This window comes from Asterias amurensis, chromosome 11, assembly GCF_032118995.1.
Source record: "Asterias amurensis chromosome 11, ASM3211899v1".
Classification (NCBI taxonomy): Eukaryota; Metazoa; Echinodermata; class Asteroidea; order Forcipulatida; family Asteriidae; genus Asterias; species Asterias amurensis.
The window spans coordinates 22,213,739-22,232,969 of NC_092658.1; the positions used below are offsets into that span (position 1 = coordinate 22,213,739).

The following is a 19,231-nucleotide window of genomic DNA, read 5'->3' on the forward strand; positions in this document are numbered from 1 at the left end:
ATGCAGCACTGAGCGAGAAAAGTAACGATAAAACAATTAAAAACAACTTATCAACAATCGACTCTGATTTTTCACTCCCGCAAAATACAAAATTTTTTCACATTTTCTGGGTATACTTAAACTTTATCAACAACCTACATATTTCGACTGAGGTAGTTGGCTCCCACGTTGTCTACACCTTTAATCGCTTCAGTCTTAAATCGATAAGGTTGCAGCGAGAGTGCCCAACGCATGATTCTTTGGTTTACAACTTTGTTCTTTTGCATGTACATAAGCGGCTGATGGTCGGTTCTAAAACAAACTGTTTGCCGTACAGGTAGCACTGGAATTTGTTAATTCCCCACACAAGAGCGAGGCATCCTTTTTCGATAATTGAGTACGCTCGTTCTCTATCTAGCAATCTTCTTCATATGCAACAGGGAAAACATCATTGTCATGTTCTTGTAAGAGCACTGCGCCTAATCCAGCGTCTGAGGCATCTGTGCGCAAACTTAACTGCCTTTTGCAGTCAGGGAGATGCAGAATTGGCTTAGAATCTAAGCATGTTCATAGCGTATCAAATGCATGCTGTTCTCGATCATCAAGCACAACTTTATTTGGCTCCTTGGTTTTGGTTTTCGATGTTAATGGCGCAGCTAGTGTGGCATAGTTTGGAATAAATTACCTGTAGTATCCATACAATCCTAAAAACGACCGAAGTTGTTTCTTAGTTCTTGAAACTGGGGCGTTGTGAATTTTTGCCATTTTGTCTGGTTCTGGCGCTAGCTGACCCACAATGTGACCTAGGTACTCGATTTTGTGCATTCCTATTTAGGCATTTGCTGGGCTTAGTTGTTAAGTTTGCGTCTTTAAGTTTTTGCATGAGCGCTGCTAGTACTTCCATGTGCGTTTCCCACGTTTCGGTGTGCACGAGAATATCATCTATATAGTTATCATCGTGGTTCAATCCATTCAGTACAGTTCTCATCATTCTGCTAAACGTGGCTGGCGCGTTCACAAGGCCGAATGGCATCATTCTAAAATGATAGAGTCCGTTTGGTGACGCAAATGCGGTTTTCTCTCTGTCTTCTGGTCTAACCAGAATTTGCCAGTAACCTTTGCTTAAATCTAGTTTTGTGAAAAGTGGTCGTTTGCTAATTTGGCAAAAATCTGTTCTTGGCTCGGTACCGGCTCGGCGTCAAAGATTGTTACTTTATTCAACTTTCTAAAATCTACACAAAATCGGTTTGTACCATCGCGTTTCTTAACAAGTACGATTGGTGAGGTGTACGGTGAATCTGAGCGTTCGATTATCCCATGTGTAACATGTACTGCACTTCTTGATTGATGGTTTCGCGTAACGCGTACGGTAATGGATACGGTTTGTTTCGGATAGGATCGGTAGTGGTGGTTTTTATACCATGTTGCGCTAAACTAGTTTGACTCGGCAAATCTGTGAGAACTTCTCGGAAATTGCCGAGGAGGCGTTTCACTTGATTAGTTTGACCTTCATCTAGCTCGCTGTTCATTTGTACATCTTTACTTGTTTCTCTTGTTTTCAGAGGTGGCAGTGTTATCAAGTCTTCATTGTCTACTTTTGTTTCTGCGATTGGTTCGTCTATTTCAGGGGCTTGTTCGCATTCAATGATTGCTATGTATGCGCAGTCGAGTAGACTCATTTTCAGGATTTTTCACCGATGATCTGACTATGTACTTCTTGAGTAGATTAGCGTGAAATGTTTTAGCTCTATCGTCGCCTAAAACAATCTTGTACGTAGTCTACTGACCCAATTTTTGCAAGTACGGGGAAAGGGCCTTTCCACTGGAGGAGCAATTTGTTGTGGTCTGTTGGGAGAAAAAGTAGCTCTAAATCGCCCGGATTGAATGATCTCGCTCTAGTCTTTGCGTTGTAGTATTGTCTATATTTGTCTGTTGATCTTTGTAAGCGCTCGCGCAAATCGATGTTGCTGGTAATGTCAGCTTGACATTCGGGCCAGAAAAAGTCATTCATAACTTTATCTGAGGTCTTATGTGGTCCTTGGTGTCCGCCGTGGATAGTCTCCTGAGCTAGCTTCATGATATAACTGCGAAATTTTGCGGGAACCACTAACTGTTGGCATGCGTCACCAAACTGATAAATAGGAGATCTATACTCTCGATACAGCAGTTTGTCGAGCCAAAAGAATTTTGAGTATGCGCCATATTTATCACATTTCTCATCATTTGCTGCTGCAAGTTTGTTCTCTCTGAATTTCAGCTTTCGAAACATCCGGTATTTTATCCGGAATTTTCTAAGTGGTCTGTCTTCAGCTAATTTTTGTGATCGCGTTATCACTTGAGACTTGCTGCACCCAAAATGGCTTTGCTACATTGAAATGTGGTCATGCATTACCCGTTATGACTGCGGCTTGCAAAAACTCAGAACATTATTCAGGAATGCCCGTAACTAATGGCCTAGTAAATTCAAAGAAGTGCGAAGTTTTGCTCGATAGCGGCTGTAGTAGAGTAGTGATATTAGACGCGACTTAGTCCAAGATGAGCGATTTACCGGCGAAGAACGATCGTGCATACTTGTTGATGGAACAATCCGTGTAGCACCACTCGCTAGAGTTAAATTAGATACGCCATACTTTGTCGGTTGGGCCGACGTGCTCTGTATGAAATAGTCCAGTGTACGACGTGATACTAGGAAACATTGGAGGCGCCAGACCCCCTAATAACCCCGATTTAGATTGGCCAGCGCAACGCACAGAAAAACCTGAAAACACAGAGAATGCGCAAAAATTACTTGACAATGCCTGCGTAGAAGCACATGCCGTGATAACACGATCACAAAAGTTAGCTGAAGACAGACCACTTAAAAAACTCAAGGTTCCGGATAAAATACCGGATGTTTCGAAAGCTGAAATTCAGAGAGAACAAACCACCGATCCATCGTTTAGCGCGCGCGCGAGAACTTGCAGCAGCAAATGATGAGAAACGTAATAAATATAGCATTCGTATGAACCCAGCTAATGATATGTTTTCATTCATATAAATCCAGCTAATTATGTTTTTTTTTAATGTTTTTTGCCCACAACTTCAGACTGAATAAGCTGTTTGAAACAGCCAGCATGGTTTCATTCTTCACTACCAAAAGTCATGTGAACCAAGACTTACACTAGTTTGATATTAAAACAACATGTATAAAGTATTACAATGTCGAAATAAATTTGCACCGGATCTGTTGTGATGGTTTGCTCACAACAACACTACCACAGGTCGTGTGCTAGACTTTTTGATACATTTGCATGCGTAATACAACAAGGGAACCCTGCTAAAGTTTTTTTGATCGAGAGAAATAAATACCACTTTCTGCCGAGTGTTTGTTTATTAAAAGACATTTCTCTAAATGATTGAACAGTAGTGAATTTGCGTCACTACACAATTATAGATGGTGTGATAAAAATATTTCAGTTTCGATAAATTATCCACGTGTGCTGAATGATAATGGAGAGTAACATTGTGTTTTTGTGAGGTAAGGCTTTCCCCGTCGGTTTTCTCTTTGCGTCGAAGAGCCGGGAAGCATACCGGCGGGCCGATGCAATGCATGATCGAAACGTAAAACACGATTATTTTAGGGTTTTTGCAACACGTTTCTCCAAAAAAAAATGAACTTAAATTTATGATGTATTTTATAAATAATCAGCCCAAAAGTTCATCGCCGGGCGAAAACAAGTAAAAATGGTGGACTTCCTAAATGTTTGTATGTTCCTTTTTTCCAGAAAACCGGTCGCAGTGATCTGTTAAACAAACTAATTAAGTTGGAACGCCTTTTTCCACCCTTATGGCTTGTTCCTACACGAGTATGCCAACAAAGTGTTTTGACAATTTTAACAGCAGATTGTTGTTAAAGGCAGTGGACACTATTGGTAATTGTCAAAGACTAGCCTTCACAGTTGGTGTATCTCAACATTATGCATAAAATAACAAACCTGTGAAAATTTGAGCTCAATCGGTCATCGAAGTTGACCCAGTTGATGATATGTTTTTTTTCATATGAACCCACTTGATGATTTGTTTTCTTTTATATGAACCCAGCTTCAGTCAGCAACAAAGTCTCTGGAAGCTCAGACTGATTTCTCGGGTGACAGCACTGATATCTTACCAGCTGAAGAAAAAGCATATACACGTACAGATGATTTTAATCATCCTCAAGGAAGAGACAGAATAACTCACAATATTTCTTCAAAACGCATACTGAGGACAGATAAAGTGCGGCGGAAAGTTGATGTAGAGGACACTTTTCCTGAAGAGTATTTCCCCTTTACGTCCAATGGTAGTCCATTGGTAGAAGAGGTACCAGAGTTCAATCCATGGTTGCAACGTCATCATTCAGAGAACATTGGAGAATCCAGAAGAGTTCATCCCGGTTCTTCTTTTAAGAACCACACACTTTTGGCTAATTATGATGAGTAAGTTGACATTTTCATTAGTTTCATTGTAGCCATTAGTTATTTTCACAAATTTACATGTACATAGGAGTTTTTTTTAAATTGCACTTCACTGCGTAGGTTGTCAGCTTGCTACTACAAAAGACAACATTCTAATCATATTATTTGATTCAGGTGACCAGAGTAGGAAACCAGCCTCAAGCTTGTTTAGTTTCATACATCTGTCACAAAAATGCTGTTACGCTGAGGCTGGTAAATGTTATGTGCAGGCAGCAAATGGTAAGGGGTGGGGGGAAGGGGGGGGGGCTAGGACAGGTTTAATGACAATGATACCATTTGGCATTTGCAAATTGCTGCTTATGCCACTTGGGCTGCTGCAGATCCAGCTTGCATTACAGTTTGTCGGCTGTCCTATCCTTAGCTTTTGGTTTTTCTTTGTACAGTCAGAGTAGCAGAGTCTTGGTAGACTGACTTTGCCTTTTCCATCAGAAGGGTGGGGGGGGGGGGGTTGCGGGGGTTGTCCAGGAGCTGTTGCTTCAGGATTATAGCACTAATGCCGGGTAAAACTTCAAGCTGTAGGATAGGACCTTGATGTTTTTTATTGGTCGGATCACTTGCCACCAAGAATTGTTCGTAGGTGCTGTTGGAAAACCCTGGACATGCACTGAACGTTCCTACTGTATAACATGAAAGAATTTCAGCTGTAAAGGAGGGAGGATACTAGGCTGGGGTAGACTGTAGACTATCTTGTAGTCTTCTGACCATTGGTTCTCCACATCTGTAGTTGAAGCAAAACGCGTACATCGGCAAGCAGAACGCAAATGGCACAAGACTGGCTCTTCTAGTGATCAAGACCAGCTCTTCTAGTGATCATCTTGCTTACTACTCCACCAAGCAGGCCATGCAAGACATCCGAGTGGAAGCCAAGTCCAACTATTTCAGAAACTCGCTTGTCAACACTAACCCGAAGGATGCTTTTCCGATTGTCAATGAGCTGACAACCACTCCTCGTCAAATTCCTGCAATATTGGACACGCCACACACCCTCACCAATGAATTCAGCAAAATCTTCACAGATAAAGTCAAAAACATTCTCAGCGGCATCGATGTGAGTTCTGATGTTTTTGAGAAACCAGCCCTGCACCCAGACTGTATTTTGTCAGATTTCTGTCCTGTTAGCCAAGAGGATCTGCTCAAGATCATTAACCAGTCTACTACGAAATCCTGCCAGCTAGATCCTGTTCCGACCTGGATACTCAAACAGCACATTGCCAGTTTTCTCCCAACTCTAACTGAAATTATCAATGCCTCACTCTCATCTGGAGTTATCCCCAAAGCACTTCGCAACGCTGTGATCACACCGATCCTAAAGAAACCTTCCCTTGACAAAGATAAACTCTGTAACTATCGCCCAGTGTCTAATCTTCGTTACCTTTCCAAGCTCATCGAAAGGGTTGTTAGCACTCAACTAAAACAAAACATCAATAAGTACTCTCTTGCAGATCCCCTACAATCAGCTTGCAAAGCCGACCACAGCACCGAAACGGCATTATTATTTATTCAAAATGACATTCTGAAGGTACTGCACAGTAACAAAGCCATGTTGTCAGTTATGCTAGATTTGTCTGCTGCGTTTGACACCCTTGATCATAGCACAATGCTGTGTCGTCTCAAAAATCAGTTTGGCATCCATAATACTGCCCTGAAGTGGTTCATCTCTTACTGTACTTCCACAACAGGACGAGTCATGTCACAGTTTCTGGGGCTGACTTTGATGTGAGCCACATTCACCTGGGTGTCCCATAGGGCTCTGTTATAGGTCCTCTTACCTTTACCATGTACTTGAGTCCTGTGGGTGATATTATTTGCCAACACAGCATCAAATACCATACATATGACGATGATATCCAAATTTACATGGATTTCAACCTATCTATTCCCAACTCTTTTCAGGTTGTCAAACTGCATCACCGATGTTACAAACTGGTTAGGGAAGCCATCATAAATAAATTAAGCGGCATCCTGCATCCCGCCGTGGTCTGCCGCAAAATGCCACCGCGGCTGGCCGAGGGGTCGGCACAGTGCGACCTAGGAGTCAAAACATGCATAACAATAGAACAATAGCAGCCTCACAGGTGACTGCATCTATAAAGATTGCGACACACGTGCGGCTGGCTGCTATTGATATCACCACTAATCCCATACAGCAATCTAAGGGAATTAAGTGCCTGGCTTATTTATGGGGGCGTTCTGGTTATACTTTCAAGTGGTCTGATAGATCGTTTCAACTATAGGGTCTACATGTATTGATATTATTACATGCTTTGCCTGCCAAAGTACATGTAATTAACAACCAAGTTACCTTTCACTTTGGGATGCTTACTCTTCATTTTTTTGTTGGGGGGGGGGATTCTAACTGGCTTGTTGAGTGCACTTTTGTTGCCACTGTTGGGTTTTTTAAAATTGAATTTAGGCTACTAAAAATAATAAAATAAAACACTGATTGGATAAAACCGTTGTCTCGGTTAAAAACGAAGACTCTAAAGGCTCTTTATTATCACCCAAATCACAAGAATTTGATTCAATATCACCCAAATCAAAATAGTTTAATAATACACTCCTGACACTTTATTGGTGATTTGCAAACGCTTTTGAAAATATAAATAAAAACTAAATTTTGCAAAATAATATGTAGACAATAGTAATGTAACAACTGAAAATGATTTTGGCTGTGCTCTGCCTTCTTCCAAAATCGCCATGGGATATTATATAGAGGGTTATCCTGCGCAGGACTTTGACATTTGCAGGGAGTGCTTTTCCGGTCATGTTTAAAACAATGTCATCACAGTAAACTCCTTAAAGTTTTCATTGTCTATCATAACTGAATTGCATTGTTTGTACTTTCTTTTTATAGTGATAAATAAACACATCCAGCAAAAGTATATTGTATCCAGACCTTAACCTCTGCTTGATGTTCATGAATTATTAACAGAAATTGTTCATCCTAAATATTAAAGAAACAGACTGTTAAGCACAAATTTCAATTTTTCACAAATAATTAACTAATATTGAAATTTTCTTAAACTGCATAAACATGAGCAAAGTTGTGTCATAAGGTCGGGAAATTCTTGCAAGCCGTATCGCCTAATGACCTCGCTGACGTTGCCGTCTTGCCAATGTGCTTTTGTCATGTATTGTGGGCTGCTTAAACAAGACAAATAAATATAATTGCGCCCGCCCCCAAAACTAGGTTACACTTTATTTTTTATTTGTTTTGATTCCCAACCAAACGTCTCCTTATGACACCCAACTGCAAAAAGTACCAAAATCCTTTAAAAACAATTTATGGCAAGGGAACAAACACGAATTATCTTCTGGGGTGTACTTTTTTCCGATGATCATCCTGGTCTTTCTTGCTAGTAAAACATACTTGCATGCTGCATTGCACCTTCCTAGGCCCTTCTCTTGGAACAACGGCATATGCTCACAAGGAGGGGGCCCTCTAGGCTGGTCCATAGCCTCCATGAATGTCAAGAAATGAGCAGGATGATCAAGGGAAGGTTTTGGTGTGGGTAGTCCCGTACACACTGCAGCATCTCGTCATTTACTGGTGGATACCAATGTCTCTCAGGTGCTATGATTCAAGCCTGATCCCAATCAATGTCATGGTCTAAATCGGTGGAGTGTTTGCAGTGGCAGATTTGTCATATTTCCCTATGGGCCGTGTGCTTTATGTTCTTTCAGCCTGGTAGTGATCGTCTCTACCGGTCTCGCCAATGTACACTTTACCACAAGAACAAGGAATTCGATAGACCCCCTGCCTGACTGCTAGAGTCATGCTTGTGAGTGTGTATAGCTTCGTTCTCTTTGAGCACTGTGTTAAAGGAACACGTTGCCTTGGATCGGACGAGTTGGTCTATAAAAGCATGTCATCTCCCACCGGTGATGTGTTTATATTGTTGTTTGTAATTTGTACGTTTCTCTTACGTTTATCAGTTTATCCTTGTTTGCATAAAGTCAAAGTTCAGTGGCCACAGCCAATCGCCTGCGGGCATCTAAGGAATTTCATTTTAAGGTGTGGCAAGCCCCTATTTTGTATACATATACCTGGGTGCCTGTATTTCCAAGTCATTTCTGTTCCTGATTCCGTTGTGTTCTGTTCGAGTATATTTTTAGTTCTTCTCAGTCATGTAATTTTCCGCAGCCATCTCCCGTAAGTAACCTTATTCTGTTTACAACTGTTATTTCTAGCATTTATTTCCCTTATGCATAAATATCTTTATTTTAACCTTCACAGTAAAAACTTCCCTTATGTTTTCTCATTTTCCTAATAGTTATTTATCGGCGTTTTAGCCAACTCAATCGGTCCCCCTTTTTTACGGCTTATAGTCTCTGGAGTTAATTTGACGTGTTACTCATTTTCTTGCTGCTTCAGCCTGTATTTATTATATTGCTTGGAATTATTTCTTATAAGTCCCCCGTTGTTTTCCTGTATATTTATTGTTGGTTTATGTAATGTTTATTACCGTTTGTTATAAAATGCATATGATTAGAAAGATGTTTTAAAAGTAGAATACAATAATCCACACAAATTTGCCTCGAAATTGCGTGGTTTTCCTGTTACTTTGAGAACTAACACGGTCGGCCAATTATGGGAGTCAACAATTTGACTCCCATAAATGGCGGACCGTGTTATCCGACGATGTAAAAGGAAAACCGTGCAATTTTGAGGCATGTTTGTGTGGATCATTGTATTCTACTTTTACAACATCTTTCTAACCATATGCATTTGATAACAAACGACATAGACCAACTCCACCGATCCAAGGCAACGTGTTCCTTTAAGGTGCTCCAGTTCATGATGTAAATGCTCTTTGTTACAAATAATGTGTGCCCTTTGTCTTTACACTCAAACATTGTCTGGTATGCTCATTGATTCCAGTACATAGTTTTTTTTTAAGAAGTTGGTATCATTCAAACATAGTGCACTAATGGAAGCAAGCTTGATAAGTATTACAAAGTTAATATTAATTTGTTTTCTTTTTCTTTTGTAGTTCTGATGATGGTGATTTTGATGGTAAGTCATCAGTTTTATCATCATGAATCAGAAAGTACACTTACCAATGACTTGATTTTGTGATGAATCACGCAATAACTTTTAAAAATATTAAAACATCAGTAAATCAACACATAGTTGAAGAAAGAGAAAAGAAAGACAAATGGTCAAAGGTCGGTGTATGCATTTTTCCAGCCATTGCAATGTGACATTGTTGCTCAGTGTTTTAAGTAGACTGGTGCTCTGTTTATGTATTAATTATAACAACGTCGAGGCATGAGGATCGAGTCATTGCATCACTGCAAAAACGTTGTATATCAACCAATTTATTAAGTTATTTTTTGTTGACATTTAAAGCAATGCTCAGTCCTTCTGTTGCAAGTTTATACAAACTTAGCAGAATAAGGATAAACTGTTTTGAGTTCTTAGCTAAAGGCCCTGTCACACCTTGACGTTTTAGTCAGCATATGCCAATGTATGAAAATGTTGGCGAATACGCTTGCGTACGCCGAGTAACTTATGGTTAAGTTTTGTGTAAGTTTAGAGCACACCAAAACACGCTGATATACATTGTGTCAGGCAAGCTCGCATGCACGAACATTCTGGACGTATGCCAGCATGTAGCTGATAAGTTCTGCATAAGTTGTAGGTTGTTGACACACGTTGACACACGTTAAATGTAAGTTAATCATAAGTCGACATACGTCGAGACGAGATAACGTCTAGCGTACTCAAAACTTATTTCTTACTCATGGGTACAAGCGTTGAACCTATGAATAACGTATTTGACGTGTTCCTGACGACCACAGAACTTACTGAACATGTTTCTAACTTACAGCTACTGTACACTGGCGTATTGCCAACGAAATGCCAACGTTTTCGAGAAATTTGCATACGTCGGCATCTGCTGACTAAAATGTCAAGGTGTGACAGGGCCTTAATGGAGGCAATTGCCTCGCTAAATACTGAAGAGCCATTTAAACAGCTTTATAAAAAACTGCATCTCTTTCGAACTCCTTGCCTGTTGCATGTTAGTAGTGTATAACGTCTGTTCGCGCTCACAAAAGAAATGAAAGAAAGGGGAAAAAAGATGTATAACAAGGAATGTGGGGATTAAAAATTTCAGGCAGACGATGGGGAACGAAAGTATGAGATAACTAGGAAGGTAGGATAAACAAAGGATGCCGGAAAGACTATAGGGATTAAAGTTTTCAGGCAGACAAAAAGTGTGGTCGAAGTTGGGTAAAAATGAGACAAAAATTTGCCTTTTACAGAAATACATATCGGATTAAGTATTTGGTCCAAGCTGTCTAGTCATACTCAAAATATATTGGTCTACTTCACTCTACTTACCGGTAGAGTCGAATTACTAATTTGCATATTCCCTATGCCGCCAGGCAATATTGCTAAGACATAACAACCAATAGCGCCCTCCACCGTCCTACCCACAATGCCCCATGACATGCTTGCCACGGAGTCGTCCTCTTTTCTCTTAGCCACAGTTGGGTGAGGACATAAATAATTCTGTGTCCAACAGTTTACCGTTTTTAAAATGAAATAAAAACACCTTACCTTTATTGCCGAGATTTGAAATAAAGACTGAAGATTGAAGATAGTAGAGTTGTTGTTTAGTTAAAGTGTTTTAGATAAAGATCGTTATAAATGAGTAGTTCAAGGAAATGGAAACTGGGGAGGGCTCCGACTGTCGTATCTGGGGGTACGTCCATTCCCCTGGGACAGTCGGAGCCCTCGGAGGGCTGCGCCGGTGACACTCCGTCGCTGGGCTCGCCCTTCAACCGGCCCCCGACCCACTGAACAAGGAGGGAGCCTTCCCGCTCCCCCTCTTCGATCAGCGTACGTGGGTCCACCCAATCTAAGGTCAAGCGCCCCAGCAAGTCCAAGAAAACTAGTGCCGGGGCGGCGACCAAGAGAGGTAGGGCTAAAGGTAACTCCGTTCCGGAGCGCACCGCGCCCTCTCTCGAGCCTCGGGGTCACTGCAGCTGGAGGGATTCCCCCCTCCACACGGCTCAGTGAACCCGGCCCTCGCCGACCACGTGGGTTCCCCCACGACGGTCGTTAATGGGCCTTTGCGAGGCCACCTACCCGATCGACACCCGCCCACGCCATAGGCGGTGGGCCGCTTGCGATGGGTAGAAGGATTGGTGACGTGGAGTCGGGTAGCTGGGAGTCCCCTGGCACACCCCGCTCACAGGGCCCGCCCTCCTCTTCGGGTTTTACCCGTTACTCGGGTGTCCAGGTCGCTCAGATTCCCTCCGAGAGGGCCTCAGATTCGACCCGGGACCGATATTTGCACAAGAGACAGAATACCAAGAAAGACCGTCACGCCCGACATTCACCGTCAAGCGATCTGACGCGTCTATGTAGCCTCAGTCGGCTGCGCCGGCTGGCGGACCTCCCAAGGAGGGGAGACTTCCGTTCCACTTCTCTGGTCAGCAGTGTGCGTGGGTCTACCCATGGAGAAAGACTAATTCCTAATTATTCCTCCATGGTCTACCCAATCGAAGGTCAAACGCCCAAGCAAGACAAAGAAGCTGGTGCTGGGGCGGTAACTAGAAGAAGTAGGGCTAGGGGTGGCTCCAATTCGGAGCGCACCGTGCCCTCTCTCGACCCGACCTCAGGGTTGCTGCAGCCGGAGGGCATCCCCCTCTCCACACGGCTCGGCTTACCCGGCCCTCTCTGACCACGTGGGTTCCCCCACGACAGTCGTTGACGGGCTTTTTCAGGGCCGCCTTACCCGATTAACACCCGCCCACGCCATGGGCTGTGGGGCACTTGCAATGTAATGGGTTGAAGGATTGTTTACATGGAGCAGGGTAGCTGGGAGTCCCCCGGCAAACCCCGCTCACTGGGGCCACCCTCGCCTTCGGGTTTACCCGTTGTTCGGAGCGCCCGTTCACCCAGGTGAAATAATTATAAATAAAATTAATTAAAAAAAATTAAAAAAATAAAAAAATGTGACGCTCGACATTTCCCATCAAGCTCTGACAATTATTTTTGCTTGGCTCCCACAGGGTCAGGCGTCTCCGGGATAACGAGTCAGTATCCCGAGACGATTTCATGACAGCTTTTCAGACCCTCATGGCCACATTTCCGGCCGACATGAGGTTAAGAATTTTGCCCCACCGGGCCTGTACATCCAGCCCGACCATTCCGGTCATGACTGGGTGCACTTAGGTCAGGGAGGCCCCAAGGGCTTGGTTAGCTGTGTACCGGCCTCCCCTCACAGCCACTGCTCCGCACCTACCACACACGATCTTTTCAGGAGTCCATGGAGTCCGAGGCTAAACGCCTTAAGGCCACAGACGAGATGGACCTGAGGAAACCACAGGCCTCCACGTCACAGGCAAAGTAGCTGAGGTTGATTGGGCAGCACTTTGGAGACGAGGGGTGATGATTTTCCATTACCTCGACGATTGGTTAATCGTGGGTCGGTCCAGGGAGGCGATGGCAGCGGCGCTCAAGATAACTTGACACCTCACGCCCAACCTGGGGTTCTCGGTGACAGACGAGAAGTCGCACCCAATCCCCTCTCAGGTGCCCACTTTCATCGGTGCGGCCCTCGACTTTCAGAAGGAGCTGGCCCGCCCATCGGTGGACCAGGTGTTGAACTTGCGTCAATGCTTGGCCCCCCCTTTTTTTCCTTGGGCAATGGTGGCGCTGAAGCTGGCCTGGCTCAGATCCCTGGGCCTTATAGCCAGCATGGTGGATTTAATCAACTTTTGCAGGCGAGGGATGAGGCCTATTCAGCTTCGTCTCCTCACCTACTTCCGGCCTAGCCGCCATTCGATCCCCCCCCCTCCCCCCAGTGCCTACCATGCCTTGGCTGACCCCCCACCTTTGTTGGTGGATGGCCAACCTCACGCAGAGTCGAGCGTTCTGTCCGCCCCGTCCGTCCTTGACCATCGTCACCGATGCGTCTCTGTATGGCTGGGGGCGACCCTTTACCCTCGCCAGATAGCAGGGGTATGGGGCCCAGAACATCTCTCAAACCGTGAAATGCTGGTGGACCGCAATGCCCTTCAGCATTTCCTGGCGCAGTTGACGGGGCAAGCCATCCTGGTGCGTTCCGACAACGCTACAGTCGTGGCGTATATCAACCATCAGGGGGGCACCCGGTCGTTTAACTCCACTGGTGCATACAGCAGGGGACTTCTCTGTCGACGGTCTTCTATCCCTCTGCCTGGGTGGCCCAGTCGCTCTTTCTGCTGATTGACTGGCCTTCAGTGGACTTGTTTGCCCCTCTGGCGAACAAGCAGCTGCCGATCTACTGTGCCAGAGGCTTGGCAGTTCGACGCACTGGCCATGCACTGAGACGGGCTGCCGACGTACGCCTACGCCATCTCCCTCATAACGGGGGTGCTGACCGAGATCGAGCAGGATTGCTGCAAGGTTCTTTGATCGCCCAAATCTGGCCACCACAGCCCTGGTTCCCTGGGCTGGTCAGGCTCCTGGTACACAGGCCGATGGTCCTTCCGCAGCGACCGGACCTTATATACCAGCCCGGACCCATAGTGATTCATCCGGCTTTGGGGGCCCTGCACCTGACATGCTGGGCGCTGTCTGAGAACCCCTCTGTATTCCTCATGGATATTCTTTAAAACCCCATGAAGGATATCACAAGGGCAGCTTCCTGGAAGAACCCTTACATGTTCTCCGACTGCTACCTGAAGGACGGTCTGCAGGTGGATGGAGGAGCAGGTCGAGCCGTGTTGCAGGCGGCCAGCCGAGCTGTGAAGCCTGCAGAAGCTCCTCCTCGTTAGGGATCACGGTTGTATGTGATTTTCCCATAAAATAGAGGGCTAACATTACAATAAGTTTTGTTCACCCATGGAGACGAAACCTCCATTCATTCGGGCATGGACCTTAATCGGGCCTAGGGTCCGCGAGGTGTTCTCTGAACTTTGGAGCGCGCCTGGGTCCTACGCCCCTAAAGACATGCAGTAGCACCGCGTATACCCACCGCCTTTCCTCGGTGCGAGTCTATGCAAATTAGTAATTCGACTCTACCGGTAAGTAGAGTGAAGTAGACTCCCCCCCCCCCCCACAGAAGTGTGGATGGGGTCTACGAACGAATACTTACCGGTAGAGTATCCCTCCCTCCTTCCCCACATACTCGGTTCTTGGGTGCTTACATTTTGGTAGGGCTCATAGAAAAGAGGACGACTCCGTGGCAAGCATGTCATGGGGCATTGTGGGTAGGACGGTGGAGGGCGCTATTGGGTGTAAAGTCTTAGCAATATTGCCTAGCGGCATAGGGAATATGCAAATTAGTAATTCGACTCTACCGGTAAGTATTCGTTCGTAGACACCATCCACACTTCTGTGGGGGGGGGGGAGTTTGTTAAAACATGTTCTTGCGCAATGTTGTCATCAATGGATCGATGAGATTAACTTTCTATAGCGCGCGAGCTAGTGGTCTCTGCCCCTTGTCCAGGGATTATCTGTGCCAGGTCGTGGCCCGTGCCTATAGTTGCCCAGTTATAATCTATGCCAGTTTCCTATGAGCATGGAGGTAGTCTACCTGAATGATATGCGTTAACAATTTACTAGAGTCAAATTATTATTGAGTATTATTACTTTTTAAAGGAACAGTACATTATTTATAAATTCGTGCATATTCAGATGCTTCACTCACACAATAAACGTACTGACAATAACAACTTCCAATCGATTTCCCTGTTGTTGTTGGTTTTTTTGCAGGAAAGTTTCATTCTGAACAACAACTTCACTCATCGTTTAGCACACAAAACTTAAACGCAATCAAGAACATCAGTTAAAACAGTTTAGGTTGTTTGACCCAAAGAATTATCAATCAGACTTGACGATGTACTAAGTCTATTGCACATCGAATAGCAATTAAGAGTCAGTTCAGGTAAATAATTGACATAGTTGCTCACGGTCAAAAAATGATTTTTTTTTATACTTTGTGGGTGGAAGGGCCTTGGGGTGCAAGTTAACAAAATTGCATTTACAATTCCATATATAGCCCGTTGCCATGGTTACGGCTCATTTTGTTTTTTGGCCATTTTAGGCCGATTTTGGGGTCTGAAAAACCTTTTATATCATTACAAAGTATCATCCTTGGCCTTCCTTGAGAAAAAAAATTATTGCTTTAAATATCACCCTTGTGCTATTTTTGCATCATGCATCAGTATGTTTTTAGAACTTGCAAAATCGACATTTTTACCCTATTTTTGGACCCCAAAATGTCAACTTGCCAGGGGTCTCAGAAAACTCTCCTTTCGGCTGTAATTAGGGCAAACATTGGTCTTTCCATATCTGGTGTCAAAAACTTGGGCAATTGTTTCCTGTTGTGACAGTACTGCCTCAAAACTAGACTTTTTTCCCCAAAACGTGAAAAATGCCTTTTTAAGGGTCTTTTCACATAATATCGATAAACGTGTCCACGGTAAAAATAAAGGAACATTTTTCTTATACTTTGTGGATGGTAGGGGCTTGGGGTCCAAATAAACAGCATTTACATTTCAAATCATAATATAACACGTTGCCATGGTAACAGTTTGTTTGTTTTTAGGCCAATTTGGGGGTCTGAAAAACTGTTTTTTAGTTAATATTTACAACTCCACCCCACCAAAAAACAAGCATATTTCATAAAACCTTTTCCATCACTACAAATTATCATCCTTGGCTTTACTTGAGACAAAAAATTATTGCTAAAAATTTCACCCTTGTGGTGTTTTAAGATCGTGCATTAGAGTATGTTTTTAGAACTTGCAAAATCAACATTTTTACCACATTTTTTGCCCTCAAAATTTCATTTTTGCAGGGGTCTCAGAATATTTTCCTTTCGGTTTTGATCAGGGCCAAAACTTGTCTTTTTATTTCTTTTAAGACAAACCCGCGCAATTGTATCCTGATGTAACAGAACTGTCTCAAAAATAAACCCTTTTCCCCGAAAACATAGAGAAATGCATTTTGAAATATTTGCTTCATTTTGAATTTAAAACCTTAAGAAGTTAGTAATAATTCCATCAATCTGGCAGCTTGTCATAAGCACTCTGTAGGCTTAGTGCATTACCAAACATTGATCAGGACTTGTTAATGACCTAAATCTTAGAATTTGCCCCGGCCCCACCCCGGCCCCGGCCCAATCATATTTCTTGACATTGCATAAAAAAATACAAAAGTTTTGTGAACAGCGCCTCTTTTTTGAAAGTCACATTTTTTAATTTCCCTTGCACATCAAGAAAGTTTGTACTGTCTTAATTTATTATTGGTCCTCAGAATATTTCCCCTTTGGTTGTGATTGGGCAATCATTATGGTTTGCATGTCTGCTAGGGAGAAACACTTTGGTTTATTGTATCCTATTGTGACACTTCTGCCTCAAACATGGTAATTTTTCCAAAAACAATAAAAATGCATTTTGAAGTTATCCCTTAGTTTGAATTGATAAAAAACAAAAACGAGCATGCTTGTTAAAAAAATATGGCACTGTTTCCATATTCTTTAGGTAACATATACAAAAATTATAACCAAGCTTTGCCACTGAGAGTTCTTGTTTTGTCATGACTACTTTACCTAGTTGTACAGGTATGATTCACATTGCAAGAAGAGAAGTAGTGCGATGAGCATTCTTTACTATTCTTGTCTATACATTTGTACATGGCCTTTTAACAGTCTTCTTGGTCCCCTGCCCGCTACCAAACTAAACATTTTCATCCCTATCAGAACAAAGAGGCTCTAAAAGTGAGCAAGTACTGTTTCCAAATTCACCTGCTTTGGCCTTATGTAAGCAGTTCCCCCAACCATGGTGGGGTTCCTTTCAATTGTACTGTTGCAAACAATAAAAGAGTTCAGCAGGTAATGTTTGACAATGTTTTTGTTGATCGTTCTCAGAGACATATATGCTAATTATGAACTAGTAAAATAGTGAATGGAAAAAATAATCAAACTAGCCGAATAAACTTTTGTCACTGCAAATGCATCTTACTTACTTATGTTGAGCAGGTTCAAGTATTTACAACTTCTATCCGTGTTGTTTCATTAAAGGAACACACGTTGCCTTGGGTCGGTCGAGTTGGTCTTTGAAAAGCGTTTGTAAACGTTTATTACAAAATGCATATGATTAGAAAGATATTTTAAAAGTAGAATATAATGATCCAGACAAGTATCACTCAAAAACATCTTTCTAACCATGCATTTTATAACAAGCGGTTACAAACGCATTTCAAAGACCAACTTGACCGATCCCTGGCAACGTGTTCCTTTTAAATGATCTCTTACGCTCGTCATGCAAATCGTTAGTATCATTGTTTTTAATAAGATCTTGGCAAACTTTTCCAACACTTTTAAGCAGGCTTTTTAATTTCCCACATTTGTGTTGGACATGATTGGATGCTCCAAACCATCTGCCTCAAGCACAGAAACTACATTGTTTATGATCTCTATCTCTATGAAAAGTTTTACAATTGGTAGCAGGCAGGGACCAAGGTGAGTAGGCCCTGTATTAAAGACAACTTGTAGAGAATGCTCATCGCACTCTACTTGCAATGGGAATCATACCTGTACAATAGGTAAAGTAGCCAAATCAAGAACTCTCAGTGGCAAAGCATTGGTTATGGTTTTGTTGGATACCATTATGTTTAAATACAAACTTTGTATTCATTACTCAAAGGGCATGGAAACAGTGCCAGATTTTTAACAAGCATGCATTGTTTTTGGAAAACTTACTATACTTAAGGCATGATCAGTCACAACAGGATACAATAAACACAGTTTGAATATTTAAGTTATAAACAGTGCTGATTAATTGGAGATCATGATTCACCAACCACTTAACATGCCTGTGATATTTTTTCACACGACTCGGGAAAGTACTGAGTATACAGTGCCAAAACACATCGGTGTATGGGTAAAACCAAAATTAATTTTCTTCATCCCCGATGTAAATTTAACATCTATTATATCGATGCGGTACCCGCTGCAAAAACATAGGATTCAAACTGCCTCTAGCTACCGGGCAACCTCGGTAGTTTAGTTGGTAAGACACCATGAGTGCTCTAGAATTGCAAGGGTCGTGGGTTCGAATCCCACCCGTGTAACATACCTGTGGTATTTTTTCACAGGACTCGGGAAAGTACTGAGCATACAGTGCTAATCACCATGACAGTGTATGGGTAAAAACCAAAATTAATATTCTTTATCCCCGATGCAAATTTAACATCTATTATATCGTTGCGGTACCCGCTGCAAAAACGTAGGATTCGAACTGCCTCTAGCTACCGGGCAACCTCGGTAGTCTTGTTGGTAAGACACTGCTCTAGAATTGCAAGGATCGTGGGTTCGAAACCCTTCCGAGTAGCATGCCTGTGATATTTTTTCACAGGACTCGTGAAAGTAGTATTCGAACTGCCTCTAGCTACCGGGCAATGTACTACATGTATTTGTAATTTGTTGTCTCGTCTGTCAGGTTTGAAAATTTGAGTTTAGTATGATTTTAGCTATTACTTTATAGCTTGTAGCTTTAATATTTAAGTTTTTGTTTTAGTTTGTACGTTTCGAGTTTACTTCACAATTTTAGTTTATAGTTTATACGTTGCATTTTGTATTTTTGTTTCAAGTTTTTAATGTTAATTGGGTGGTGAATCATGATCTCCAATTAATCAGCACTGTAAAGCGCATTGATATGGTTATTGTGAAATGCGCTATATAAGAATTGGTTATTATTATTTTATAAACTTAAAGGCAATGGACACTATTGGTAATTACTCAAAATAATTA

The 19,231-nt window shown here is 42.6% G+C and overlaps 1 protein-coding gene across 1 annotated transcript in view; it reads left to right on the plus strand.

The window, feature by feature from the left end:
- Positions 1–19,231, plus strand: part of LOC139944552 (uncharacterized) — a 173,322-nt gene that overhangs the window by 137,113 nt on the left and 16,978 nt on the right. Inside the window, exons 10-11 of the mRNA XM_071941599.1 lie at positions 4,060–4,433; positions 9,467–9,489. Coding sequence (XP_071797700.1) covers positions 4,060–4,433; positions 9,467–9,489 — 397 coding nt within the window. The remainder of the gene's footprint in view (positions 1–4,059; positions 4,434–9,466; positions 9,490–19,231) is intronic.